Source organism: Denticeps clupeoides, chromosome 3 (genome assembly GCF_900700375.1).
Source record: "Denticeps clupeoides chromosome 3, fDenClu1.1, whole genome shotgun sequence".
NCBI lineage: Eukaryota > Metazoa > Chordata > Actinopteri > Clupeiformes > Denticipitidae > Denticeps > Denticeps clupeoides.
Window position 1 is genome coordinate 36021296 of NC_041709.1, and position 25598 is coordinate 36046893.

General features: G+C 49.3%; 1 protein-coding gene across 4 annotated transcripts; it reads left to right on the plus strand.

Annotated features, from left to right (window-relative positions):
* Positions 1 to 1110: 1110 nt before the first annotated feature.
* On the plus strand, positions 1111 to 25322 carry LOC114785593 (microtubule-associated serine/threonine-protein kinase 1-like). Of its 4 annotated transcripts, none has more exons than XM_028971975.1 (26): positions 1111 to 1218; positions 6089 to 6177; positions 6271 to 6346; positions 6752 to 6824; positions 8176 to 8333; positions 8432 to 8507; positions 8628 to 8837; positions 8915 to 9016; positions 10101 to 10233; positions 11714 to 11781; positions 12248 to 12324; positions 13962 to 14170; positions 16724 to 16862; positions 16935 to 17067; positions 17159 to 17324; positions 17403 to 17504; positions 17605 to 17727; positions 17819 to 17928; positions 18320 to 18483; positions 18808 to 19028; positions 19134 to 19364; positions 20597 to 20826; positions 20909 to 21031; positions 21104 to 21240; positions 21410 to 21513; positions 22291 to 25322. In XM_028971975.1, exons 1-26 carry the CDS (start codon positions 1199 to 1201, stop codon positions 23937 to 23939), a joined length of 4923 nt encoding a protein of 1640 aa, XP_028827808.1. In that variant the 5' UTR covers positions 1111 to 1198; the 3' UTR covers positions 23940 to 25322. The 4 variants fall into 4 exon arrangements, with proteins under 4 accessions (XP_028827808.1, XP_028827809.1, XP_028827807.1 ...); XM_028971976.1 differs by having other exon boundaries at positions 19134 to 19277; XM_028971974.1 differs by having other exon boundaries at positions 18808 to 19364.
* Positions 25323 to 25598: the final 276 nt, after the last annotated feature.

Below are 25598 nucleotides of genomic sequence, written 5' to 3' on the forward strand. Positions count from 1 at the left end.
GCTAAAACCCTGGACCTATGGGACCTTCTTGCAGTCATGCTCAGCTGCACTAGGGGGTGCTGTGGTGTGTTGAGAAGCATAAAATGGTTTAAATAGAGTCTCCAGTGGTTCGTACACGTAGAAGATCATGCAGAGGACCAGCGTTTGCATCCTCACCACTTCTTTCTGTCACTGGAGGGACATTAGGACGGTGATAATCTGATGGCGTCCCAGACGATGAAGAACTCTCATCTTCCTCCTGAGACACCAGTTCCTCCTCATCCGTGCCGCTCTCCATGGTGCTGGAGCTCAAGCCTGCGTTCCCTACGTTCCGGATCATTCTCCCTCCTTATTTTCCGTTCACATGTACTCTCTGTAATTTATAGGAAATCACGAACACACACACACACACACACACACATACCAGGTTTCTTGGGTTTTTATTTACTTTGTTAGTGGATTTACATTTACGGCATTTGGCAGATGTTTGGATCGGTGAAGATCTTCAGAACCATTTACCATTCTGCTGTTATGTCTCGTTCATGACACACAGAGATAGAGTGTGATGTCAGACTCGTTTACAACGCTCATGGTGCCCAGCTGTCTGTGTGTGTGTGTGTGTGTGTGTGTGTGTGTGTGTGTGTGTGTGTGTGTCATTCAGCACTGATCCTCTGTCTTCAGGGCCAAAAAGATGATGTCATGTCCAATATGGCATTCAAAGGAAATGCCACCGTTTTATCTTGCATCAGTGAACGCTGTGTGTGTGTGTGTGTGTGTGTGTGTGTGAGAGAGAGAGAGAGAGAGAGAGAGAGTAAAATCTAAACTAAATGCTCATCTGACCAATATGTGATCAGCCCTCAACTACAGCCCCGTCATTCACATTTTTACTTCAGCCTGTAACAGCTGTGCACACACACACACACACACACACACACACACACTCAGTTATTCCCATTCTTATTCTTTTTCTCTCTTCACATCCTGCCATGCCATGTTACTCTTGAGATCGGCCACTCCTGTCCACCCCCCACCCCCACCCCTCTCTCTCTCACACACACATATGGCTTGTTCCCTCTGTGTGTGTGTTGTCATCTGATGTGTGTGTATATGTGGAAGAGAGCGAGCGAGAGAGAGAGAGTGAGGGAGGGAGGGAGAGAGGAGCCGCTGCACAGTCTCTCATTCTCATCTCTCCGAGTGCCAGATTGTTGCCGCTAGCAACATGTTCCGCCGGACGAAAAGGTAAAACGATGATGATGATGATGATGATGATGATGATGATGATGATGATGCAGGAATCGGCGTGTGTGGTGCTGTGATGATGATGTGATGGGTGAAGATGGGGATCAGAATGGGTCTGGACCGGTAGTGGTTGTCATGGTAACAGTAGTTGGGGTCTCTGCTGGTTGTTGTGCAGGTGACGGTGCGGCCGGTGACGTTGGTGTCATTGTTGAAGTTAACGAAGGGAGCTGAAGTCACCGCCACGTCCGCACTACCTAGTTTACAAACCAAACCAACCAAAGTTGGTTAATTGTCCAACTAGTTCCTGCTCAACGTTGCATTATGGGACACGGTGTCTTTCTTAAACGTTATATATTCTGAGTTTAATAGTGTTTTTTTGCTGCGGGACTCATCTTGGTTACGGAGATTATGCCATCATCTCGCTCTCTCTGTTAAATCCTCGTCGCTAATCTCATTGTTCCCCTGCCCTCTGTCCCCTCCTCTCCCATTGGTCGCTGTGGACTGGGCGTGGCATCTCATTACTGCTGAGGTGGGCGGGGCGGAAAGTTTGTAGATTATATACATCTATATATCATGCGGCGACATCCGTGCGAGTTTCCTCCCGCCATCGGTATTATGGGAAGTTTCTGCACGTTTGCTGCTCCTGGAATCAGTGAGGAACAAGGGAGGTGTGAAGTTCCACCTCCTGCAGCAGCATGCATTTTGCTGGACACCAGATGGATTTCTCCGAGATGCCAACTGTTGTGTGTTTAATGTGTGTCGTGTGGTTTTACTGTAAATTGTGTGTGTTTGGTGTGTTCTATGTTACTGCTGACGAGACCATCTAGCTCCTGGAAGATTGCTGAGCGTTGAGAAAAGTGTGAAAAAGTAGGATTAACAGAGCAAAGACGGTGTGAAAAGGCTGCACGCGCACACACACACACACAGACACACACACACAGTTCATAGCCATCATTGGTTTAAATAAACCTGTTTTCACACTGCTGCTGAGTGTGTGAATGAATTGCTGAATGGTCTTTTGTGTGTGTGTGCGTGTGTGTGTGTGTGTGTGTGGGTCTCACTTTGCCTCCACCCCCCATCTCTGTCTCCTCCACCCATAACTGAAAATCCACAACTTCTATTTGTGTCGTCCTCACCCTTCATTGCTTAGCAACAAGACACCATGTGACCTGAGCCCGTCACCGTCCCTTTTAACCACGTTTAACCAGAATCTGTTGTTCACTAGAGACACACACACACACACACACACACACACTTTTTCTTCTCTTCCGCCTGTCCCACTTTCAGACAAGTGCTTTTGTTGTGTCCTGGCCTTTTAAGGTGACAGTTCAAGGTCATGTGACATGCTGTGGGGTGACCCCCTGCCGGGCAGCCGATCGACAGCAGTGCGGGAGAGAGGGAGAAGAAAGAAGCTCGTCAATAGTCCTGATCAGAAAGGCCAGCGTGACTCAGCTTAGCTCTAAACTCAGCAGTGTGTGTGTCTGTGTGTTGTCTGACTGACTCTGTAGCAGAATCCTATTTTAATATTTGAAAATGAATTCAAGATAAGAAGCATGTGTGTGTGTTCGTGTTCTCACGTTTCAGAAGAAGAAGAAGAAGATCCTCAGTGGGGGGTATTAAGTGACATTTGCACTTGAGTCAAAGTGACCTCACCATATATCTCTCTCTCATACACACACACACACACACACACACACACACATATATATATACACAAACACACACACACACCAATATTTCTCCTCTGTAATTAAATGGAACCTTTGGTCCTTCTGCCTCATTCATTGAATGCTAATGAAGATACTTTTTTAAGATCCTTTACATTTACAGCCTTTACCAGACGTCCTTATCCAGAGCACCTTACAGTCAGTAGTTACAGGGACAGTCCCCCCCTGGAGACACTCAGGGTTAAGTGTCCTGCTCAGGGACACGATGGTATGAAGTGGGATTTTAAATTATTTGAAGAGAACCAGTCCAACAAGCAAAACAACAAAGTTGTACATAAAACAGCATCTGTCCATGTTTGGACGTACTGGACAGTGCAGATGTAGGTTTAGTCCAGAGTGTCATGGTCTACACTGCATGTCCATGATGCTACTGGTCCATCTGAAGATCCCTGAAGCTGTAGTTGTTACGATGGTGCCAGGAACCAGGATCTGGGGCCCCTCAGAGAGAGACAGATTCAACTCGGGTGGCCCCGGGGGTCTATCTGGTGCAGTAGTTCCCTGATGCCCCCCTGCCTGAAAAGCCAGGACCCCCCAACACCGGTTCCTTCCCGCGTACACACGTATTTGTACGTGAGAATTTAAAAACTCCAGTTTATATAGCGTACAAGATAGTTTTCATCATCCCATCATTTTGTTAACCTGCTTCAGTGGTTTAGACCTTTTTGTCAGAACTTGACCACAAGTTCTCAGTTGGATTAAGTTCCGGGGAGATTTTTGGGGCGAGGTTCTAACTTTGTTTGGATTGAGGTCATTGAGGGCGTTGTGGCGCTGTGATTTTTGGGGCGGGGCTCTAATTCTGTTTGGATTGAGGTCACTGAGGGCGTCGTGGCGCTGTGATTTTTGGGGCGGGGCTCTAACTCTGTTTGGATTGAGGTCACTGAGGGCGTCGTGGCGCTGTGATTTTTGGGGCGGGGCTCTAACTCTGTTTGGATTGAGGTCACTGAGGGCGTCGTGGCGCTGTGATTTTTGGGGCGGGGCTCTAATTCTGTTTGGATTGAGGTCACTGAGGGCGTCGTGGCGCTGTGATTTTTGGGGCGGGGCTCTAACTCTGTTTGGATTGAGGTCACTGAGGGCGTCGTGGCGCTGTGATTTTTGGGGCGGGGCTCTAGTTTTGATTGTGATAGTCACTGAGGTTGTCACAGCGCTGTGGTTTTTGGGGCGGGGCTCTGATTCTGTTTAGGTCAGGCCCGCCTTGTTTTAAGGGTCAGATTTGAAAGCAACCAGGCAGGGATATTAACTCTGGTTGCTATAGTTACTGTTGACGTTTTGTCGATCAATACATGGTTGGTTGCTACTGTTGCGTGCACACACGCACACACATACACACACACACACACACACACATACACATAGTCTCCCAAGTGTTTTAATGTTAAATGTCTGTAATATTTTGAGTGTGTGTCTGTTCAGGACCAGCCGTGTGACTGTTGATGGAGATGATGATGATGATGAAGATAACAGCCGCCCACATTTCTGTCATAGAGGGAGGCGGGTGGAGGGAACACTGGTCCCCTGAGGCCCCCAACTCCGTTTACTGCCACATTACAGCTTCATTTACTTATCACAAGGGTTCTGGACTTTGTGTGTGGGTGTGTGTGTGAGTACTGCCTCTTTAGGTTGGTGAAGTTATGCTCATTAGTATTCAGTTGTGCATCAGAGTTATGTTACTTATTGGTCTAAATCTACACAAAACTGTGTGTTCTCCAAACTGGCAGGCTGAATGAGGGAAGGTATGATTTCAGTTTCTCTCTCTCTCTCTGGACTCAGTGTGTGCATTAGTGTGTCATGTCACTGAGATCACACACACACACACACACACACACACTCTCTGTGCTTAATGCACTCTCACTAAATATTTCAGCATCCTCGCTGCCGTCCGTGTTTTTTCATGCTGCTGTTTCCTCTGCTGGTTTCTGTAATACACAGATGGCAGAAGAGCTGTGTGTGTGTGTGTGTGTGTGTGTGTTTTAGAGGGTTCATTAGGAAGGTTAAGCACTCATTCATATTATAATCTCAGTACATCATTAACGTTGCAGCATCATCATCATCATCATCTCTCCCTCCCTCTCACTCACTCTCTCTCATCCCCTCTCTGTGGATTCGCCTCCTCAGGCTTCCACTTCACATCTCATGTGTTTTCTCACAGTGTCCTTACGAAACTCCTCATGTGTGTGTGTGTGTGTGTGTGTGTCATGGTCCCAGATGTGAATGTGGCACGTTGGTAGAACAACCTGAGCAATGTGAGCAGAGACTCACATGACATTCCAAATGCTGCTGAGCTGCAAGTTCCCAGAATGCCTTGCTCAGTCCACCTGAGGGCGGAGTCAGAGCGGGTGTGGCTCAGTAGAGCATCAGTGCTGTGTTTATTGGTATGGGTCAGTTCATGGGGACCACGCCCATGTCCCAGCTGGTTTGCAACATACAGGACCTATTTAAGGCGGAGTTAGGTGGACCCCGCCCCTGCTGCACAGTACTGCACCTTTAATACAAAATGGTGTAAATGGCCCAGAATTCCAGACAACATATGCTGTTCATATTCGTATTAATAACACACACACACACACACACACACACACACACACTGGCAGGAAGGTCTGTCCTGTTGTGAGGTGGGTAACGCAGTTAGAGCTCAGTGTCTCAGGGCAAATAATCAAATCAATTTCTGAAACTCATATCAGTCCCGTTTCATTACGCTGTGGTTGGGTTAACTGTCTCTCTCTCTCGACCCTCCCCTCTATCTCGTACCCTCCCTCGCTTTCTCTCCCCCTCCGACTCTCATCTGCCTATTTCTCTCTTGCCCCCCCCTCTCTTTCTTGCTTTTTTTCTCTCTCTCCCTGTCTCTCCCTTGCTTTATCCCTATCTCAATCTCTCTGTCCCTCTCTCACCTTCCTTTCTCACCCCATTTCTCCCTCTCTCACCTGCCTCTCTCATCCTTGCTTTCTCTCTCTCTCTCTCCCTCTCTCACCGCTCTCTCACCTGACTCTCTCGTCCTTTCTTTTTCTCTCGCTCTCTCGCTCTCTCACCTCTCTCTTTCCCTCTCACTCCTTCTCACCCCCTCCCTCTCTCTCTCCCTCTCTCACCTCTCTCTCCCTCTCCCTCTCTTTTTTCTGTGTGTGTATTTTACGTGTCTCTGTGTGTTGCAGCTGTCGCACCAGTAACAGGAAAAGTCTCATCCTGACCAGCACGTCCCCCACGCTGCCCCGCCCACACTCCCCTTTACCTGGACATATAGGTACACACACGACACACACACACTTACACTTTCTCACACAGACACACGCGCTGATATTTGTGTACGGTGTGTATTATCTGTGTGTGTTTGTAGGCAGCAGTCCACTGGACAGTCCTCGTAACTTCTCTCCTAGCGCTCCTGCTCACTTCTGCTTTGCCTCATCCAGAAGGTACACACACACACACACACACACACACACACTCCACCCTCTCCCGTGTTGTTTGTTTATTTGGGGCTCATGATTAATTTGATATATTTCTGTTTATTTTTACATAAGAGGGAGAAAAATGTTCCTCGGAATTTATGAGTCTCGAGGTCTACAAGGTTCAGGCGTGTTTACAAGCACACACACACACACACACACACACACACACACACACACACATTTACAGCCTCTATCTCTATCTGTTCTGTCTTCCATCTCTCTCTCTCTCCCTCCCTCTCTCACACACTTCCAGTTATGTTAGGGAAGCTGTGAGCCGTGGCCCAGAACAGACTCCTCCTCCTCCTCTTCCTCTCTCAGTTTAGTCCGGGAAGCTTCACCGGCGTTGATATCTGCTTCTCTCCTCTGCAGGTCGGACGGCCGCCGCTGGTCTCTGGCCTCTCTCCCCTCCTCCGGATATGGCACCAACACGCCCAGCTCCACGGTGCGTTCCCAGATCTGCCGGGCTCCTCCCACTGGGCCATCTGTCACCGTCCCTGTCGGCGTGGCTTTCTCTGGCCCACGGGGCCTGCAGGAGATCTTCTCTGATTACTGGTCTGGGACCAGAACCTTCCGCCCGGCGTCCAGGTTAAAGTAACGCTGCAGTGAGGGCTGAATATTTCAGGAGCAGAGGGAGGGTCACTTTTTATTCCGGTAATAAGATATCCAGATATGAGGCTTTGCTCTTCTGGAATCGGCCCAGAGTCGGTAAAGTGTGGGTTCGCCAAATGAATATCAATGTTGTTGCATACATTTACATGTTGAATATGAGAGGCATTGTGGGATTGTGGGGCGGGCGTGTCTATCTCCAGCACCACAGCATTGCAGTTTTTTTGACCCTCTATTTATTCATGGTCCTGTACACTAATTACCACTTCATTAGTTATATAAAAGTTATTGATAATGTATTGGTTTATATTACATGATTACTTCAGGTTGTATTTAATTACTGAATCATGTCATGAACATTTTGAGATCAGACTTTTTCAAATCAAATAAGGTCAGATAAATCTTTATTGTCATTGTCACTTTTCAAGGAACAAAAAAAATTAAGGTGCAGTCAACTCAGTGAGGCATATAATTAAAAACAAGAAGAGAATATGGAGAGCACAATACATTTATATGTGACACAAATAGACAAGCAGACAAGAATTAAAAGCAATGGGTTTTCGTGGTTGGGTTGGATTGGGTTTGGTTCCTTGCTGGGTTGGTTTGGATTGGGTTTGGTTCCTGGTTGGATTGGGTTTGGTTCCTGGTTGGGTTGGATTGGGTTTGGTTCCTTGCTGGGTTGGGTGGGTTTGGTTCCTTGCTGGGTTGGGTTTGGTTCTGGGTTGGTTTGGATTGGGTTTGGTTCCTGGTTGGGTTGGATTGGGTTTGGTTCCTTGCTGGGTTGGGTTTGGTTCCGGGTTGGTTTGGATTGGGTTTGGTTCCGAGTTGTGTTGGATTGGGTTTGGTTCCTTGTTGGGTTGGATTGGGTTTGGTTCCTTGCTGGGTTGGGTGGGTTTGGCTCCTTGCTGGGTTGGGTTTGGTTCTGGGTTGGTTTGGATTGGGTTTGGTTCCGGGTTGGGTTGGGTGGGTTTTGTTCCGGGTTGGGTTAGATTGGGTTTGGTTCCTTGCCGGATTGGATTGGGTTTGGTTCAGTGTTGGGTTGGTTGGGTTTGGTTCCGGATTGGGTTTGGTTCCTTGTTGAGTCGGATTGGGTTTGGTTCCTTGCCGGGTTGGATTGGTTTGGTTCAGTGTTGGGTTCGGTGTTTTGGGTCAATGGTGAACGCTTGAGTTCTTCTTCCCTCCCTCAGTCCTCCAGCTCCTCTCAGGAGCGGCTACATCAGCTGCCATTCCAGCCCACAGCAGATGAGCTGCACTTCCTGTCCAAACACTTCGGCAGCAGCGAGAGCGTCACTGACGACGATGGCCGGCGCTCACCACACATCCGGCCACGCTCACGCAGCCTTAGGTGACCACGAACAGTAAAAACTACAGCATGTTCTCTGATTGGTGGATGGCCACTAGATGAACGAATGGCCGTAACGGGACTCTGTTTCTGCTCTCTAGTCCTGGACGCTCACCATCCTGCTACGACAATGAAATCGTCATGATGAACCATGTGTACAAGGAGCGCTTTCCTAAGGTCGGTCAACGTAAAAAAGTCGATCATCTATAGATGTTCTGCTCAGACACAGAATCGTCTGAAGCAGAATGCCCGTTTGGGAAATATATAAATTCTGAAAATGTTCCCGTTTGCATGCAGGCTACCGCGCAGATGGAGGAGCGGCTGGCGGACTTCATCCAGACCAACGCTCCAGAAAGCCTCCCTCAACTGGCTGATGGGGTCCTGAGCTTCATCCACCACCAGATCGCAGGGCTGTCCAGAGACTGCCTGACCAAATCCCACCAGGGGCTCATCACCTCCGACTACTTCTGTGAGCTGCAGGAGAACCTGGAGAAACTGCTGCATGACGTACGTTGCTGCTTGTACTTTTATGTTTTTGAGCTTTATGGACTGATAGTGCAGAGCTTCTCCTTTCTCCTTCCCAGGCATATGAACGATCAGAAAGTTCAGAGTTGACCTTCGTCACGGAATTAGTGAAGAAACTCTTCATCATCATCTCACGCCCAGCTAGACTACTGGAATGCCTGGTATAACACACACACACACACACACACACACACTGCCAAGGAGACAGCTTGTGCTGTACGATGATATTAGTATTCAACAGCTGCGCTTGTGTCCATGTTCCCTTTCAATGAGCCCAGAGGGGGGACAGGGAGAGACGTCTGACTTTGTCCCTGTCAGATGGGTTCATTACCTTCACCCAGAACTGAGAAAAGATTCTCCAAATTCTTCACGTTACCCCGTCAGACAATATATTCACACCAACTCGCTTGATCAGAGAGCTAAAAAATCGCCCTGCAAACGTGGAAATGAAACCACGGAAACAGACATTTCAGAGTCAGTCACACCAAACTATCCGGCAAGTATGAAATATAAAGCTGTGTATGCATGTATATATATATAATATCAGGGAGTCAAACCCCAGTCTCCCATTAACACGGATTCTAGGGTGGTGGTAGACTAGTGGGTAAGACACTTGCCTATGAACCAGGAGACCCAGGTTCAAACCCCACTTACTACTGTTGTGTCCCTGAGCAGGACACTTAACCCTGAGTGTCTCCAGGGGGGACTGTCCCTGTAACTACTGACTGTAAGTCTGGCTAAGGGCGTCTGGTAAATGCTCTAAATGTAAATGGATTTCTCACCACTATACTGACAAGGAGGTGATAGGCTGGTAGTAGCCTGGAGGGTGAAGCACTCGCCTATAAACCAGAACACCTCAAACTCACAGGTTCACTTACTACCACTGTGTCCCCTGACCCCGAGTTTCTCCAAAGGGGACTGGCCCTGTCACTACGGAATGTAAGGCGCTCTGGATAAAGGCCATGCACTTTTAAACTATTTCTTATTACAATTATTACAATATTTCTGCCAAACCTTCATGAACATGTTACAGGTTCGAATGGGGTTCAAGATTTCTGTAGAGGTAGACTTGAACCTCGGTGGAAGTAAGAACGTTAATTCTGAAAATCCCTGATCAGAGCAGCCTGCTGTATATGTATATATATAAAATGCAGTAGCCACAAGGACCGGACCCATGTCTGGATGCATGGATCAGTAACGTGGACCAGGAGCCAGGGTTGTGTTTATATCTGTCCCCTCTCTCAGGAGTTTAACCCGGAGGAGTTCTACCACCTGCTGGAAGCAGCAGAGGACCATGCTAAAGAAGGCCAGCTGATGAAGACAGACATCCCTCGCTACATCATCAACCAGCTGGGTCTCACCAGGGACCCGCTGGAGGGTAAGGTCCAGCTGTGAGACGGAGAGCTGTGTACTGTTATAAGGTGTGATAAGAACGTCCAGACGAGTTGTAGGCACACGCAGGGCTTCTGGTCCTAATAATATAAAAACAAACAGGACAGGAAATAAAACCCCGCAATATGAGAAGAGGACAGTCCGCTCTGTAACGCCTGCCAGAGGCCAGCAGCTCAGATAGGTAGTGGGTGGGATGGTGGTCTTCTCAGAGGAGGTTCTACTGAGGTAGCGAGATGTACAGGATCTTCTGCGTTGCCTTGGGGCCATGGTGGCATTGCGGGGAGGAAGCAGACTCGTAAGCAGAAGGTTACTGGTTAGAATCTCGAACCGTCAAGGTGCTACTGAGGTCCCTTACCGTCCCCACACACTGCTCCCCGGGCGCCTGTTAAATACAGAGGACTCATTTCACCGTGTCACTGTGTGCTGTGCTGCTGTGTTTCACAATGACAGTCACTTCCACTCTTCTGGAGACGTTGTAGATCTATAGAGGAACGATAGAAGGTAACCAGCAGGTTTTGGAAGATGTTATTCCTCTTCCGCAATCTCAGGAAGTGCAGGTGCTGCTGTGCCTTCTTGTCTACAGCTCTGGTGTTAGCAGACCAGGACAGGTCATCAGAGATGCTGGTGCCAAGGAAGGTGAAGGTACAGGCGCTCTCACTGGGCTGCTGTAGATGGAGAGAGAATATGGATCTGCCCTGTGTTTCCTGAAGTCCAGGATGGTCTCTTATGTCTTTTGGTGTTTAAAGCCAGAGCTTGAGTTTGACTGTCTGTGATCAGTTAGTGAGACGTAAGACCAAGGCTAGACAGGGATGATGGTATTAAAGTGGATGAAGTTCTGACAACGTTCTGCTAATTTTCCAGGAGACACGGCGGATGTCTATGGTCTTCTCTGTTGATCTGTTTACCGTATATCTGGTGGGGATCAGGCAGGCTTGAATGTGTTGGAGGACCAACCGCTCCAGGCACTTGGGGAAGATGGGCGTAAGGACGAGTGACAGGGCGGTGGTCGTTGAGGCTGGTGGCGGGTGTGTTTGTAGGACTGGGGATGATGGTGGAAGACTTCAGGCAGGACGGGATGGAGGCCTGAGCCAGAGAGAGGTTTCCAGGTACACCACCAGGTCCAGTCACTTTTATGGACTCAACTTTGCTGAGCTCCCATTTCTCATCCTTTATCTGCACAGTGAGTGATTAGGAGATGGGGTCAGATGTGGGTTTCGCGGGTCCAGACTGTTGGGTTGGGATCTCAAACGGTGCTCCGCTCCTCTGCCACATTGTTCTGGACCCTGAAGTTGGTGGCTTTAGCTCCTTCATGGCAACCTGATTGCTGGATCTCCTCTTTGTATTTTGAAGAACGTAACAAGGCCACGTTGGTTTTCCACTGTGAACAGGTTAGAACTGCAAACGTCCAGTTGTAGGGAAGATCTCCTGTAGAACTTGCACGTGTTTGTCTTTCCTTGTGTGCACAGAGATGGTGGCTCTGGAGAGCTACGACAGCGAGGGTCCACACACCCCGGAGACGGATGACTCCACTGAGGTGAGCTTGTCGCTTTAAAGCAGTGGGAACGTGGGAATATTTGGATCTGTATACCTTGATGATCTGGGGAGGGGATCTCCACACTCACGACCGCTCGTCCCTAATAGATAGACGGATAGATATGTAGATAGGTAGGAGGGTGGGTGAATGGATGGATGGATGAATTCTTTATTGATCCAGGCTCACCTCAGGCATCCCGATCACTTACCAGTGTGCTCCTGAGGAAGGACAGGACAGAACAGGAGAGGACAGGACTAGAATTACACAGAACGACGGAAACTCTGCAGACTTCCAGCTGGTGACCTTGTGTATTTCTATATTACATCTTCATGTTTCAGGCGCTGAGCACAACTGGTCATAACAACTGGACATTTTGTCAAAAACAAGCATAAACGGATGAAAAAATGACACTGACTTACAATCTAGTCTTGTTATGGTCACTGTTTCTCTCTCTCTGTCTCTGTAGGGAAAAGGAAGGATGAAAAAGCCGCCATGTGAGTCAGACTTTCAGACCATCAAACTCATCAGCAACGGAGCCTACGGGTGAGGAGGCGTCACACTGCGGTCCACGGTCTCGGTTCCCACTCTGGAAAAAATGGAACACATTTCAGTTGAATATGGACAAGTGGGCCAGTGGTGGCCTAGCCGTTAAGGACGCGGCCCCGTAATCAGAAGGTTGCCAGTTCGAATCCCGATCCGCCAAGGTGCCAGTGAGCAAAGCACCGTCCCCACACACTGGTCCTGTCATGGTGCCCACTGTCACCAAGGGTGATGGTTAAATACAGAGGACACGTTTCACCTGCAGTGTCTCACAATTCACTTGAAATCAATTTAATCATGTTTGATCATGTTTGGCTACCACTGAAAGGAAGTGTCATTGGATGGGAACAGTGCCAGTGCATTTGCATGTGCCCACCTACTGTGGACCTGCGCCACTGTTGGTGATGTTGTGGGGACAGTAGAACCCTTTACCGCATCGGTTGTATTGGAGAAAGGGAGGAGGCTTCCAGCGGCGTGCACTGTTTGGGCGATTGCTGTTTTGCAAGTTCGATGTCACTGCCGCAAAAAAAAAACCCAAAAACCCCACTCTCACATCCACCCGTCAGGAACTATTCATACTGGACCGCCACTGCACAGCAGCCAAAGTCACTACCGCACTGTTTAGTACCGCATTCACTATGTTAATTCGCCTTTTATCGTGAGATTCTGGAGGGACCGGCTCATTGTAACTCATACGGTGGAATATGGGCTTTTACGTAGCACAGTACCTTTGAGGGATGTTAGCATTAATAAACTGACCTGACAAATTTCAAATTCTAATTTTATTTGTCACATACACGGTCATAGACGGTATGATGTGCAGTGAAATGCTTTAGCGACTGTAATAGACCACAGTATTGCAAATATTGCAAGTAAACAGTGAACCAATATGCAAATATTGCAAACATAACCAAATATTACACTTTTATGTCTTTAACATAAAATATGTGTAACAGGTAGGGTGAAGGTGTGCAAATGAGTGAAAGACAATGTTAATGATAAAAGAGTGAAAAGAGCAGAGGTCTGGTGCAAAATGTCTTTGTGCAAAGAGTCCGGAGTGATTGGAGGTGAAAGTGAAAGTGCTGGAGTTCTATGTACTGTTGATGTTGAGAACTCGGACAGCCTGCGGGAAGAAGCTCCTCCTCATTCTCTCTGTGTTGGACCTCCCTGATCGCAGCAGAGAGAAGAGTCCATTGTTGGGGTGGGTGAGGTCCTTCACTATCTTCCTGGCCCTGGTACAGCACGGTTTGCTGTAGATAGATTGAAGGTCAGGGAGCTTGGTACAGATGATGTGTTCAGCTGATGGAACCACCCTCTGTAGGCCTCGCCTGTCCTGCATGGTGCTGTTCCTGAACCAGGTTGAGATGTTTCCCGTCAGGATGCTCTCCATGGTGCAGTTGAACATCTCATACTCTGGTTATTAGTTATTAATTCTTCATTGAGAAAAAGGGAATAATTCATGTCAGTTGGCTGCATTTCGATCAGAGCTCTTTATTTCACTGTTCCGGTGAGGAACGTGTTAGATGTGCTGAGTTGATGCATGATCAGCAGCACGGGAAACAGAGACCTTCCCCCCCCGGACATGGACCTCCTGTCCCCTTCCTGGGATCTCATTGCCGCCCTCTCCCTCCCTGTGCCAGGGCGGTGTATTTGGTGCGGCACAGAGACACTCGTCAGCGCTTCGCCATGAAGAAGATCAATAAGCAGAACCTGCTGCTGCGGAACCAGATCCGGCAGGCGTTCGTGGAGCGAGACATCCTCACCTTCGCCGAGAACCCCTTCGTCGTCAGCATGTTCTGCTCGTTCGAGACGCGCAGACACCTCTGCATGGTGATGGAGTACGTGGAGGGTGAGACACACACACGTCCACCCAGGATGTCCCCGTAAAAGGATCTGCGGTGTGGCTTCAGTGTCCATTTACATTAGAAGGTCATCGCCGGATCATCAACCTGATCAGCACTAATACAGCCTCATTCCACCAAAAAATCTAGAATTACTATTTATTATAAAATGGTGAACGTAAGCAGGTCCGGTTCATATTTTGTATGGATGGTAGTGGAACACAGGGAGGTAGTAGCCTAGCGGGTAACACACTCACCTATGAACCAGAAGACCCAGGTTCAAACCCCACTTACTACCATCGTGTCCCTGAGCAGGACACTTAACCCTGAGTGTCTCCAGGGGGGGACTATCCCTGTAACTACTTACAATGAACCAGAAGACCCAGGTTCAAACCCCACTTACTACCATCGTGTCCCTGAGCAGGACACTTAACCCTGAGTGTCTCCAGGGGGGGACTATCCCTGTAACTACTTACAATGAACCAGAAGACCCAGGTTCAAACCCCACTTACTACCATCGTGTCCCTGAGCAGGACACTTAACCCTGAGTGTCTCCAGGGGGGGACTGTCCCTGTAACTACTTACTATGAACCAGAAGACCCAGGTTCAAATCCCTTCTGGAGTACTACCATCGTGTCCCTGAGCAGGACACTTAACCCTGAGTGTCTCCAGGGTGGGACTGTCCCTGTAACTACTTACTATGAACCAGAAGACCCAGGTTCAAACCCCACTTACTACCATCGTCCCTGAGCAGGACACTTAACCCTAAGTGTCTCCAGGGTGGGACTGTCCCTGTAACTACTTACTATGAACCAGAAGACCCAGGTTCAAACCCCACTTACTACCATCGTCCCTGAGCAGGACACTTAACCCTGAGTGTCTCCAGGGTGGGACTGTCCCTGTAACTACTTACTATGAACCAGAAGACCCAGGTTCAAACCCCACTTACTACCATCGTCCCTGAGCAGGACACTTAACCCTGAGTGTCTCCAGGGTGGGACTGTCCCTGTAACTACTTACTATGAACCAGAAGACCCAGGTTCAAACCCCACTTACTACCATCGTCCCTGAGCAGGACACTTAACCCTAAGTGTCTCCAGGGTGGGACTGTCCCTGTAACTACTTACTATGAACCAGAAGACCCAGGTTCAAACCCCACTTACTACCATCGTCCCTGAGCAGGACACTTAACCTGAGTGTCTCCAGGGTGGGACTGTCCCTGTAACTACTTACTATGAACCAGAAGACCCAGGTTCAAACCCCACTTACTACCATCGTCCCTGAGCAGGACACTTAACCCTGAGTGTCTCCAGGGTGGGACTGTCCCTGTAACTACTTACTATGAACCAGAAGACCCAGGTTCAAATCCCTTCTGGAGTACTACCATCGTGTCCCTGAGCAGGACACTTAACCCTGAGTGTCTCCGGGGGGGGGACTGTCCCTGTAACTACTTACTATGAACCAGAAGACCCAGGTTCAAATCCCACTTACTACCATTGTGTCCCTGAGCAGGACACTTAACCCTGAGTGTCTCCAGGGTGGGACTGTCCCTGTAACTACTTACTATGAACCAGAAGACCCAGGTTCAAATCCCACTTACTACCATCGTGTCCCTGAGCAGGACACTTAACCCTGAGTGTCTCCGGGGGGGGGACTGTCCCTGTAACTACTTACTATGAACCAGAAGACCCAGGTTCAAATCCCACTTACTATCATTGTGTCCCTGAGCAGGACACTTAACCCTGAGTGTCTCCAGGGTGGGACTGTCCCTGTAACTACTGACTGTAAGTCGCTCTGGATAAGGACGTCTGGTAATCTGGTAAATGCTGGAAATGAAGTATACACACATGCTCATTTCATCTCTCTCACACACACACACACACTGCTGAGGAGGTCACACCGTGTCAGTCCACACGCTGTGAGTCAGCGCTGCTCCTGCCAGACAGCCAGAGAATCACATCCTGTCTGTCTCGCTCTTTTACTTTCCTTTTATCGGACCGCTTTACAGGACTGTCCTCGTCTCACTGTTTTATTCACATTTACATTTACAGCATTTACCAGACGCCCTTATCCAGAGCGTCTTACAGACAGTAATTACAGGGACAGTCCCCCCCTGGAGACACTCAGGGTTAAGTGTCCTGCTCAGGGACACGATGGTAGTAAGTGGGGTTTGAACCTGGGTCTTCTGGTTCATAGGCCAGTGTGTTACCCGCTAGGCTACCACCACCCTTCACTGCTATTCATAAAAAGCATCAGATCTCCAGACAGCTGGACAGACCTCAGCGGCGCACAACGTTCTGACAGAAACGTAGACGTGCGTAAAACATCTTTAATCCATTTTTTAACGTTTTTCACCCACTGAAGGTGCCTGATTCAGACCAGTTACAGCAGCAGACACCTTCACTCAAACCGACATGTCATCACATCCAACAAATTCATTTATTACATGTTGTGTCGGGGCCTGTGGTGGCCTAGCGGGTTGCGGGTTCGAGGTGCCACTGAGGTCCCCACACACTGCTCCCACTGGGTTCCACAATGACAAGAACACTCCCTTTCCTCAGGCGGGGACTGCGCCACCCTGCTGAAGAGCATCGGGGCGTTGCCGCTGGAGATGGCGCGCATGTACTTTGCCGAGACCGTGCTGGCGCTGGAGTACCTGCACACGTACGGCATCGTTCACCGCGACCTGAAACCGGACAAGTGAGTGGCCATTTCTTAACCTCGCGGAGCCGGTCCTGGTGAGAACCGTACGAGTCCTGTTTCCGTCCACAGCTTGTTGATCACGTCCATGGGCCACATCAAGCTGACCGACTTTGGCCTGTCCAAGATGGGCCTGATGAGCCTCACCACCAACCTGTACGAGGGACACATCGAGAAGGACGCCCGCGAGTTCCTCGACAAACAGGCAGGTCTCCTGCTGCCTGTTAAAGCCCACTGTGACAGCGTGTAAGACGAAAGGAGACCAATGTCTCATGCCGGAACATTCCCTCTGCCAGGTGTGTGGGACTCCAGAGTACATCGCCCCGGAGGTGATTCTGAGGCAGGGCTACGGCAAGCCGGTGGACTGGTGGGCCATGGGCATCATTCTCTATGAGTTCTTGGTCGGCTGCGTGCCCTTCTTTGGGGACACGCCCGAGGAGCTGTTCGGACAAGTGATCTCAGGTGAGCTCAGGAGTCCACGCGTCCCTCTGGAACCGTGAACTCCACTTTTCCCCATCCCGCCTCCTCTGTCTCCACCAGATGACGTCGTGTGGCCTGAGGGGGACCAGGTTTTACCGGGGGACACTCAGAACCTCATTTCGGCACTGTTACAGACCAACCCGCTGCTGCGACTGGGCACAGGTACGCGATGACCATGAGGACCACCAGCTGGAACTTCATTAGCATTAAAATGACCCAGCACGCCTACAACCGAATCGCGTGTCCTCCTTGTGGTCCCTAGGGGGCGCTTTCGAGGTGAAGCAGCACACGTTCTTCGCCGAGCTGGACTGGAACAGCCTGCTGAGGCAGAAGGCCGAGTTCGTGCCCCACCTGGAGTCGGAGGAGGACACCAGCTACTTTGACAGTGAGATTTGACCCCAGTTGTCCACGTTCGGGCCACCGGTGTACGTGTGTGCGGTTACAGGACGCTGCCCTGTTTGTCCTTCCTCCCTCAGCGCGCTCCGAGCGCTACCGCCACATTAACTCGTACGACGAAGAGGACACGAATGATGACGAGCCTGTAGAGATCAGCCAGTTCTCCTCCTGCTCCCCACGATTCAGCAAGGTGGGGCTTTCACGGTGAACCTCTCACCACCCTGCAGACGTGCAAATCTCCACTGCACGAGAGTAACGTTCATATCGGGCTTTTCTGTTTGTTATATTTTATAAGGAAATTGCTTCTCTGTATTTAACCGTCACCCTTGGCAGTGGTGGCCTAGCGGTTAAGGAAGCGGCCCCGTAATCAGGAGGTTGACGGTTCGAATCCCGATCTGCCAAGGTGCCACTGAGGTGCCACTGAGCAAAGCACCGTCCCCACACACTGCTCCCCGGGCGCCTGTCATGGTCCCCACTGGTCACCAAGGGTGACTGTTAAATACAGAGGACACGTTTCACCGTGTCACCGTGTGCTGTGTTTCACAATGACAATCACGTCACGTTCACTTTCTTCTCTCCAGGTCTACAGCAGCATGGAGCAGCTCTCCCAGCTGGAGCAGAAAACGCAGTCCGTGATACGAAGAGAGCCGAAGGGTCACCGCGATGACCGGGTGGTGAAGAGGGAGAGTCTGGGCAGCTTCAGCCTGAGAGAGAAGAGCTGGAGGACCTCAGGTTCACCTGAGATGTGAGTCCTGGAGCCCATAAAAAATCCTCCAGCACTTTTACCATCAACTCTCTCATGGTGATGAGAATGGTCAAATGGTCAAAACCTGGTGAAACGTTTGATTCAAAGATTCGTTCCAAGGTCTGTAACAAGCGGACGATGTCATATGTTCCAAAATGGGTTAAGTTGTATTAAGTTGGAAATTTTGCATTAGACCTTTCTCCAAATCTTAAATAATAGAACTGTAAAATAAAATAAAACATTTAAAACAAGGATGGACTAATCTAAAATTGTGTATTGAATCCCATGCGCCGTGGTGAGATGTTGTGACTGTGGTCCCCGCAGGAAGCGCCTGTCCTGCTCAGAGTCTTCGTACGTGGACGGTGACGCCAGTCCTCCCCTGGGGGCCAGGCGCCGCTTTTCGGCTCTGATGGACACGCAGCGCTTCGCCTCCACCCTGGAAGTGGACGCCGAGCCTCCGTCCCTCCATCCGTCGTTCAGGGCTCGTGGGGTCTCTCTAGAGGGCGCTGTCACGGCCACGCTTCCTACAAGTGCACTTAATGGAGGTGTGACGTACAGAGAGAATCAGAAAAAGGGCATAATCTGTACATACATAAGTTATTATAATTATGTCATTAACTTTGAGTTTAATTGGTTTGCCATATTTACAGATAAAGGACCCCGGTCAGGAGAGACCAATGCAGCTCCAGTAGCACCTTCTGTTCCAGTAGAGGGTGCAGTTTCTACCGACCCACTGACACAGCGGGCCACCAACGACCTGGTCCTACGTCGGGCGTGGCACCAGCAGCTGACAGGTGATGGGGAGAAACGGAACTCGCGTCCTGGTAACAAGGTCATCAAATCCGCGTCTGCAACCACGCTGTCAGTCATGATTCCAGCAGGTACAGTACCACTGATCACCACCAGGGGAGCTCTTCTCATAGGTTCTCTGTTCCAGTCGCGAGCTGTCCTAGATGTCCCAGTTGAGGGAAATCTGGTCCATGGGGAGGGCTGGTGCAGGTGTTTCAGAAGAACTTTTAATCAGCTGGTTGAAAAGGCTCTTCACCCTCATTTACTTCATGGTCGGCGACGCCAAAATCCTGCACCCACTCTGGCCCTCGGTGGACCACGTTGCCTAACTGTGCTCTACGACCCGTGGGTTCATTTGAAATTCGTTTTGGGGTGTAATGTTTGTGAAATATTTGAACCTTTGAGATTGAGACCTGTTGTGCCTTGCTTGTGATACTGTACCTCTGGAACACATCAGCAATACCAAAAATCCAAAAAGCTGCCTACCAAACTGCTCAAACCTGATGTTTCCATTCACATACAACGTGCTTACAACGTGCTTCCATGTCACCATGGATGAAGTGGTCAGTTCTGGTTCACTAGGACCCCCAACTAGGAATACAATCTTTTTATTCACTCTGTTCTAGTTTCTATACAGAAGTCAGACAAGAAGAAGGTTACAAGTTCATCTAAATCTTCTCTAATGAGGAAGGTCTTGAGCTGCCGTGTGAAAGTTCTCAGTGACTGAGATGTTCTGATCTCGAGGGGAAGTTCATTCCACCACCGAGGGGCCAAGACAGAGAAGAGTCTAGATGAGTGTCTTCAGAGATGGAGGGACCAGGCGAGCAGTACTGGAGGCTCGGAGTATACGAGGTGCAGTGCGAAGTGTAATAAGGGCTGTGAGGTAGGATGGTGCTACTCCATGTTTGGCTTTGTAGGCCAGCATCAGTATTTTGAACCTGATGTGTGCAGCTACTGGGAGCCAGTGGAGGGAACGTAGCAGAGGGGCGGTGTGGAGAACTTGGGAAGGTTGAAGATCAGTCGTGCTGCTGCATTTTGTATGAGTTGAAGAGGTCGGATGGTACATAGTGGTAGACCAGCTAGAAGGGAGTTACAGTAGTCCAGTCGTGAGATTACTAAGGACTGAACCAGGATCTGGGTGGCCTGGGTTGATAAGGGCGGACTCGTCTGATATTGTAGAGAAGGAATCTACATGTTGCGGGAAAGATGTGAGTGGAGAAGGAGAGTTGGTTGTCTATTTATAATAAATGGGTGCACACTGCTGGTAACCAGAGTGCAGAAACCATCGTCTCATTCGTTTCCGTTGGTTCTTTCTCACCTCCAGTGGAACAGCATGTCAGCTCTCCACTGGCCAGTCCCATGTCTCCACGCTCCATCTCCTCCAATCCTTCATCGCGAGACTCCTCCCCCGGCAGGGACTGCTGCCCCACCGTCACGCTTCTGCGCTCGCCAATCACGATCCAGCGCTCAGGCATGAAATATGGCTTCACGCTGCGCGCCATACGTGTGTACATGGGAGACAGTGACGTCTACAGCGTCCACCACATCGTTTGGGTGAGGAAGGGTGCGAGAGCCTTGTTGTGGTTTTTCAAACGTTCTAATTCCTAAATGAGCCGTTATTTCCCCGTCCACACAGCACGTGGAAGCGGGAGGGCCTGCCCATGAGGCGGGGCTGTGTGCTGGTGACCTCATCACTCACGTCAACGGGGAGTCTGTCCATGGGTTGGTCCACACCGAGGTGGTAGAGCTGATCCTGAAGGTGGGCTAAAACAGTACCGAAGCACTCCTTGTTGGACCAAAAACGATATTACCTTGATTTTTTTTGGTGTAGAGCGGAAGTAAGGTGACGGTGACAACTACGCCCTTTGAGAACACGTCAATCAAAATTGGCCCGGCACGCAAGATCAACAACAAATGCAAGATGGCCCGACGCAACAAGAAGACCGCTGCTAAAGAAGGACAAGAAAGGTGCAGACGAGCATTTCTCTTTCCAAACAGCACGCCACAATTAAGCGTTTTTCATCATGGTTTATTAATTAATGACCTTGGTATGACCTTGGTATACCATCCCGAAACCCGTACCAGGTCTGTCTCCAGGTCCGTTCTCTCGAATATTTCCTTCTCTCTTTCACTGCAGCAAGAGGCGAAATTCTTTATTCCATAAGATCACCAAACAGTCCAATCTTCTCCACACCAGCCGTAGTCTGTCATCCCTCAACCGCTCCGTGTCTTCTACTGAGAGTAAGTCCAATTCAAACTGGATTTGCCGCATACACGGTACGATATGCAGCGAAATGCTTTTAGCGACTGCCACAGTATTGCAAATGCTGCAAGTATACAATGAAAACCAATATTGCAAACATAACCAAATATTACACTTTTACGTCTTTAGCGGCATCACGGTAATTACCAACTGTACCGGTGTACCCATTGCACATGTGTAGATTTCAATTGTACATTTTTTGCTGCTATTACTTCGGTTTCTATCCACTTTCTGCCGTGACAAATGCAATTTCCCACTTGTGGGACTAATAAAGGTTGAACTTATCTTATCTTAACATAAAATATGTGTAACAAGTGGGGTGAAGGTGTGCAAATGAGAGAAAGCCAATGTATAAAGATAAAAAAGCAACAAAAAAAAAAAAAAGAGCAGATATTTTGTGCAAAGAGTCCAGAGTGATTCTATGTAGTGTTGTTGTTGAGAGCTCGGACAGCTCATCTTTCATCTTTAGAAGTGATTTGTCACTTGTGATACACAGCAGCACAGCACACGGTGCACACAGTGAAATGTGTCCTCTGCATTTAACCATCACCCTGAGTGAGCAGTGGGCAGCCATGACAGGGGACGGTGCTTTGCTCAGTGGCACTTTGGCGGATCGGGATTGGAACTGGCAACCTTCTGATAACCGCTGAAGGCCGCTTCCATAACCGCTAGGCCACCGCTGAGAGTTTACCCTCACACTCAGATATCAGTTAACTATGACTGATGGTCTCTCTCTCTCTCTCTCTCTCTCTCAGGTTTCTCCTCTCAGAGTAGCTCTCCGGCCTCCAGCACGCCCAACTCTCCGGCCGCCTCCTCCCAGCAGCACATTCGTCCCAGTTCCCTCCACGGCCTCTCGCCCAAGCTCCACCGCCAGTACCGCTCTGCCCGCTGCAAGTCCGCGGGCAACATCCCCCTGTCGCCCCTCGCCCACACCCCTTCTCCGACGCAGTCGTCCCCGCCGCCCCTCCCTGGTCACACGGTGGGCAGCTCCCACACGACCCAGACCTTCCCCGCCAAGCACCACTCCTCGCCGCCAGTGATCCGGCCGCGGCCCAAGAGCGCAGAGCCCCCGCGGTCGCCCCTCCTGAAGCGCGTGCAGTCCGCCGAGAAGCTGGCCTCACCTCTGTCCTCGTCCTCGCCCGTTTCGTCCTCGTCCTTGGCCGAGAAGAAAGTGGGCTTACGGAAGCACAGTCTTGAAGTTGTGGGCGGCCTTTTGGACTATCGCAAGGACTCCTTCCACTGTGAGACGGGCCTTCAGAGCCTCCTGGAGACCGAAGGAGAGAACCTGGCGTCGGCCTCCACCACCTCCCCTTCTCCAACCACTGTCAATACCATCACAATGCTTACTGCCCCATCGTCCCCAAGGACAGGCAGACTGGTCAAACCAGTGAGGAAGATTGGCCGGCAAGAGTCGCCCCGAAGTCAAGAAGCACTGCTCGCAAGCCGAGAGAGGGACATAGAGAGAGAGAAAGGGAACGGGCGGGGTTCTCCGAGATCCGGAGGTCTCTTCACAGCCGTGAAGAGTTCCATGCTGCCTGGATCTCCCGTTCCTGAGCCACAGCCGGGAGCAACTGGTGAGATTGCCCACGAAACTGAGACGGCTTCAAGCAAAGGTGCATCTGTTCCCAGCGCGGGCTCTACAACGTCCGTCGTGTCTTCGCAGTCTAGCGCCATCTACAGGACTTCAGGTGCCACAATCGTGCCTTGCGGTGCTAGGCCGACACAGTCGGAGAGAACCGCCAAGCCGGCGAGCCTCCAAACTCCACAGAGACCCAGATGCAGAGAGACTCCGGAGACAGAGAGCAGAGGAAACCGAGATGAAGCGAGACCTGACGAAGTCCAACAGAGTCCCCTGCTTGGGAAAGGTGCCTCAGCATTGCAACTAGAGCAAGTTAAAGAACCATCCAAAGCCCTCAAATGCAGTGTAGATGCAGGGGAAACCCTGAGAATGGGTGCAGCTGATGTTCAGAGCAGATCTTCAGAGACCAGACTGAAAAGAACTATAACTGGTTCTTCCAAAGGTGCCGGTCTGGGTCTCGTGCCGGTCCTGGGTAAGATGAGACAGGAGAAGAGCCTTGGGGTGAACTGCTATCGGGGAATGCTAGACTGGGAAGAGAAGCATCTTTTAGAGGTCGTTGAAGAACATTCACCCTCCCCTTCTCCCACACCTTCTCCTACAGCTCCATGTCCTGGACGGTTACAACCCACGAGTGGCCTTATCCCACAGCCAGGTAGCACCACTGAGGTCGTGCCTGTCAAGGACCAATCCCAGCCAAGTAGCACGAAGAAGGAGATTCCCAGAGCAGAAGAGTCACGGGCTGGAATTCTGACAGGAAGCCAGTCGAGAAGCCTCGCGGTTCCTCCTCAAGCTGGGAAGATGAGCAGCTCAGGCGGGGGCACGTAAAGAACATTCCAGCTTACTTTTGGAGTGGATATCAAATCGTGCAGAACGCAAAGCTTTAGTCCTCCTCTGTTCTTGAACGTGGCAAAGTTGTTAAAATATGCGGCTGTATGGTTCCGTCATTTCTCGACAGAAGCTTGTTGGTGTCTGCTCAGTGTTTGCAAATGTGCACACGAACTCCAAGACGAGAAGGTAACACGACAGGAGAAAACCACAGAACATGTACAGAACGTGATGAACTTCTTCTCACAAGCTTGCAGGAGTGTCCTTCCGCCTTTACTGCGTGTAGAGGAAGGGAAGGACGGGTTGGGCTCGGATCTGAGTCTGCCTCCTGGTGTTCCCACATTCAGGGAGTTCTGCACTTCTACTGATACCGTGGCCACCATTTGGGGACATTTTTTTATTATGTACACTGGCACACATTAGAACAGTAGTGAGCAGCCAAAACTGACACACAGAATAGATGACAGCGTAGACCACCGAGGGATGGACATGGCTGTCCAGAGCGCCACCTGGTGGATCGTATCGGCCTGCACACTGAGAAACCCGAGCAGTCTGGCCGGCCCGGTTCAGTATTTCAGTGGTCATATAATATATTCACAAATATATATGCATTCCACACGTATCCTAGATGTACGTAATGGGCAGAGAGTTGTTGTTTTGCAGCATGCTCACATGAACGGAGAGGGAGGGGGGTCACCATTCCTCATTTCAGTATTTATTCAAATACTCCAAAGTGTCTTATGGGAGCAGCTACTAATACAGAACTTGCTAAACATATTCACTCGCCATAGTCCTTCCAGGTCATCTTGATCATAGTTACAGGTGAAATAAATGTATATTATAAACCGGTAGTTTGTAAGATCCAGGTTATGTTCCCTCTGACAGACTGTTATTAGTAGACGAAAAAAAAATGAAAGTCTATTTTTATTTTTGCTATATCAGAACAATGAGACCCAAAGTGTTGCTCTGTACTTGATATAAAAATAGGAGAATACATTCAGTGGGAATGGAAATGATGATTTCCCTCTTGTGTCTCTGTGGTGTTAATATGAATACTATTTATAATAAAATGTTTTCTGTCGTTTTATTCCCTATAGCACACATTGTAGTATGTTGGCGTGTCTCCTTTTTTTTTTGATGATGCACTTTATATATTTTTTATTTCTAACAATGTAATATTCACGTGCATTTATGTGCACACACAAGCTGTGGGAAATCTCAGCAGAAACTGAATTTTAAAAATGTAGAAATATCGGTTTGTAACTATATGTGCACTTGCATTTTTAAATGTGTTTAAATGTACGATTTGCTTTGTGTTGTGTTCTATGACACCATACTACACCTTACATGGACACATGTATTAAAATGACCTAAAGCCTACAATATTTGTGTCTAAATCACATTTCTGTTCAACAGTATTAACATTAATCGCGATGGATGAATTGAAAACCTTTATAAATGTTATCCTGATACTTGCTGGGATATAAAAACCTAAAAGCAGGTTTGCTTCAGTAACTAATTTCTTCATGGATTAATGGTGCCCGTTCTAACGTAACTTTGGTTCTTTAAGAAATAAACGTTATTTAAATGTTAAACTATGCGAGCGGAAGCTCTTTTTAAACCTTTAATCCCGTAAATTGGCTCGTTTGTATTGTTTTA

What these genes read in the sequence shown, in the direction of transcription:
- LOC114785593 (XM_028971974.1), top strand. Translation starts at nt 1,199, where the DNA reads ATGTTCCGCCGGACGAAAAG. An exon ending in AGACGGATGACTCCACTGAG is followed by an intron (nt 11,782 to 12,247) that starts GTGAGCTTGTCG and finishes CTGTCTCTGTAG; the next exon opens with GGAAAAGGAAGGATGAAAAA. An exon ending in CGCGACCTGAAACCGGACAA is followed by an intron (nt 16,863 to 16,934) that starts GTGAGTGGCCAT and finishes TTCCGTCCACAG; the next exon opens with CTTGTTGATCACGTCCATGG.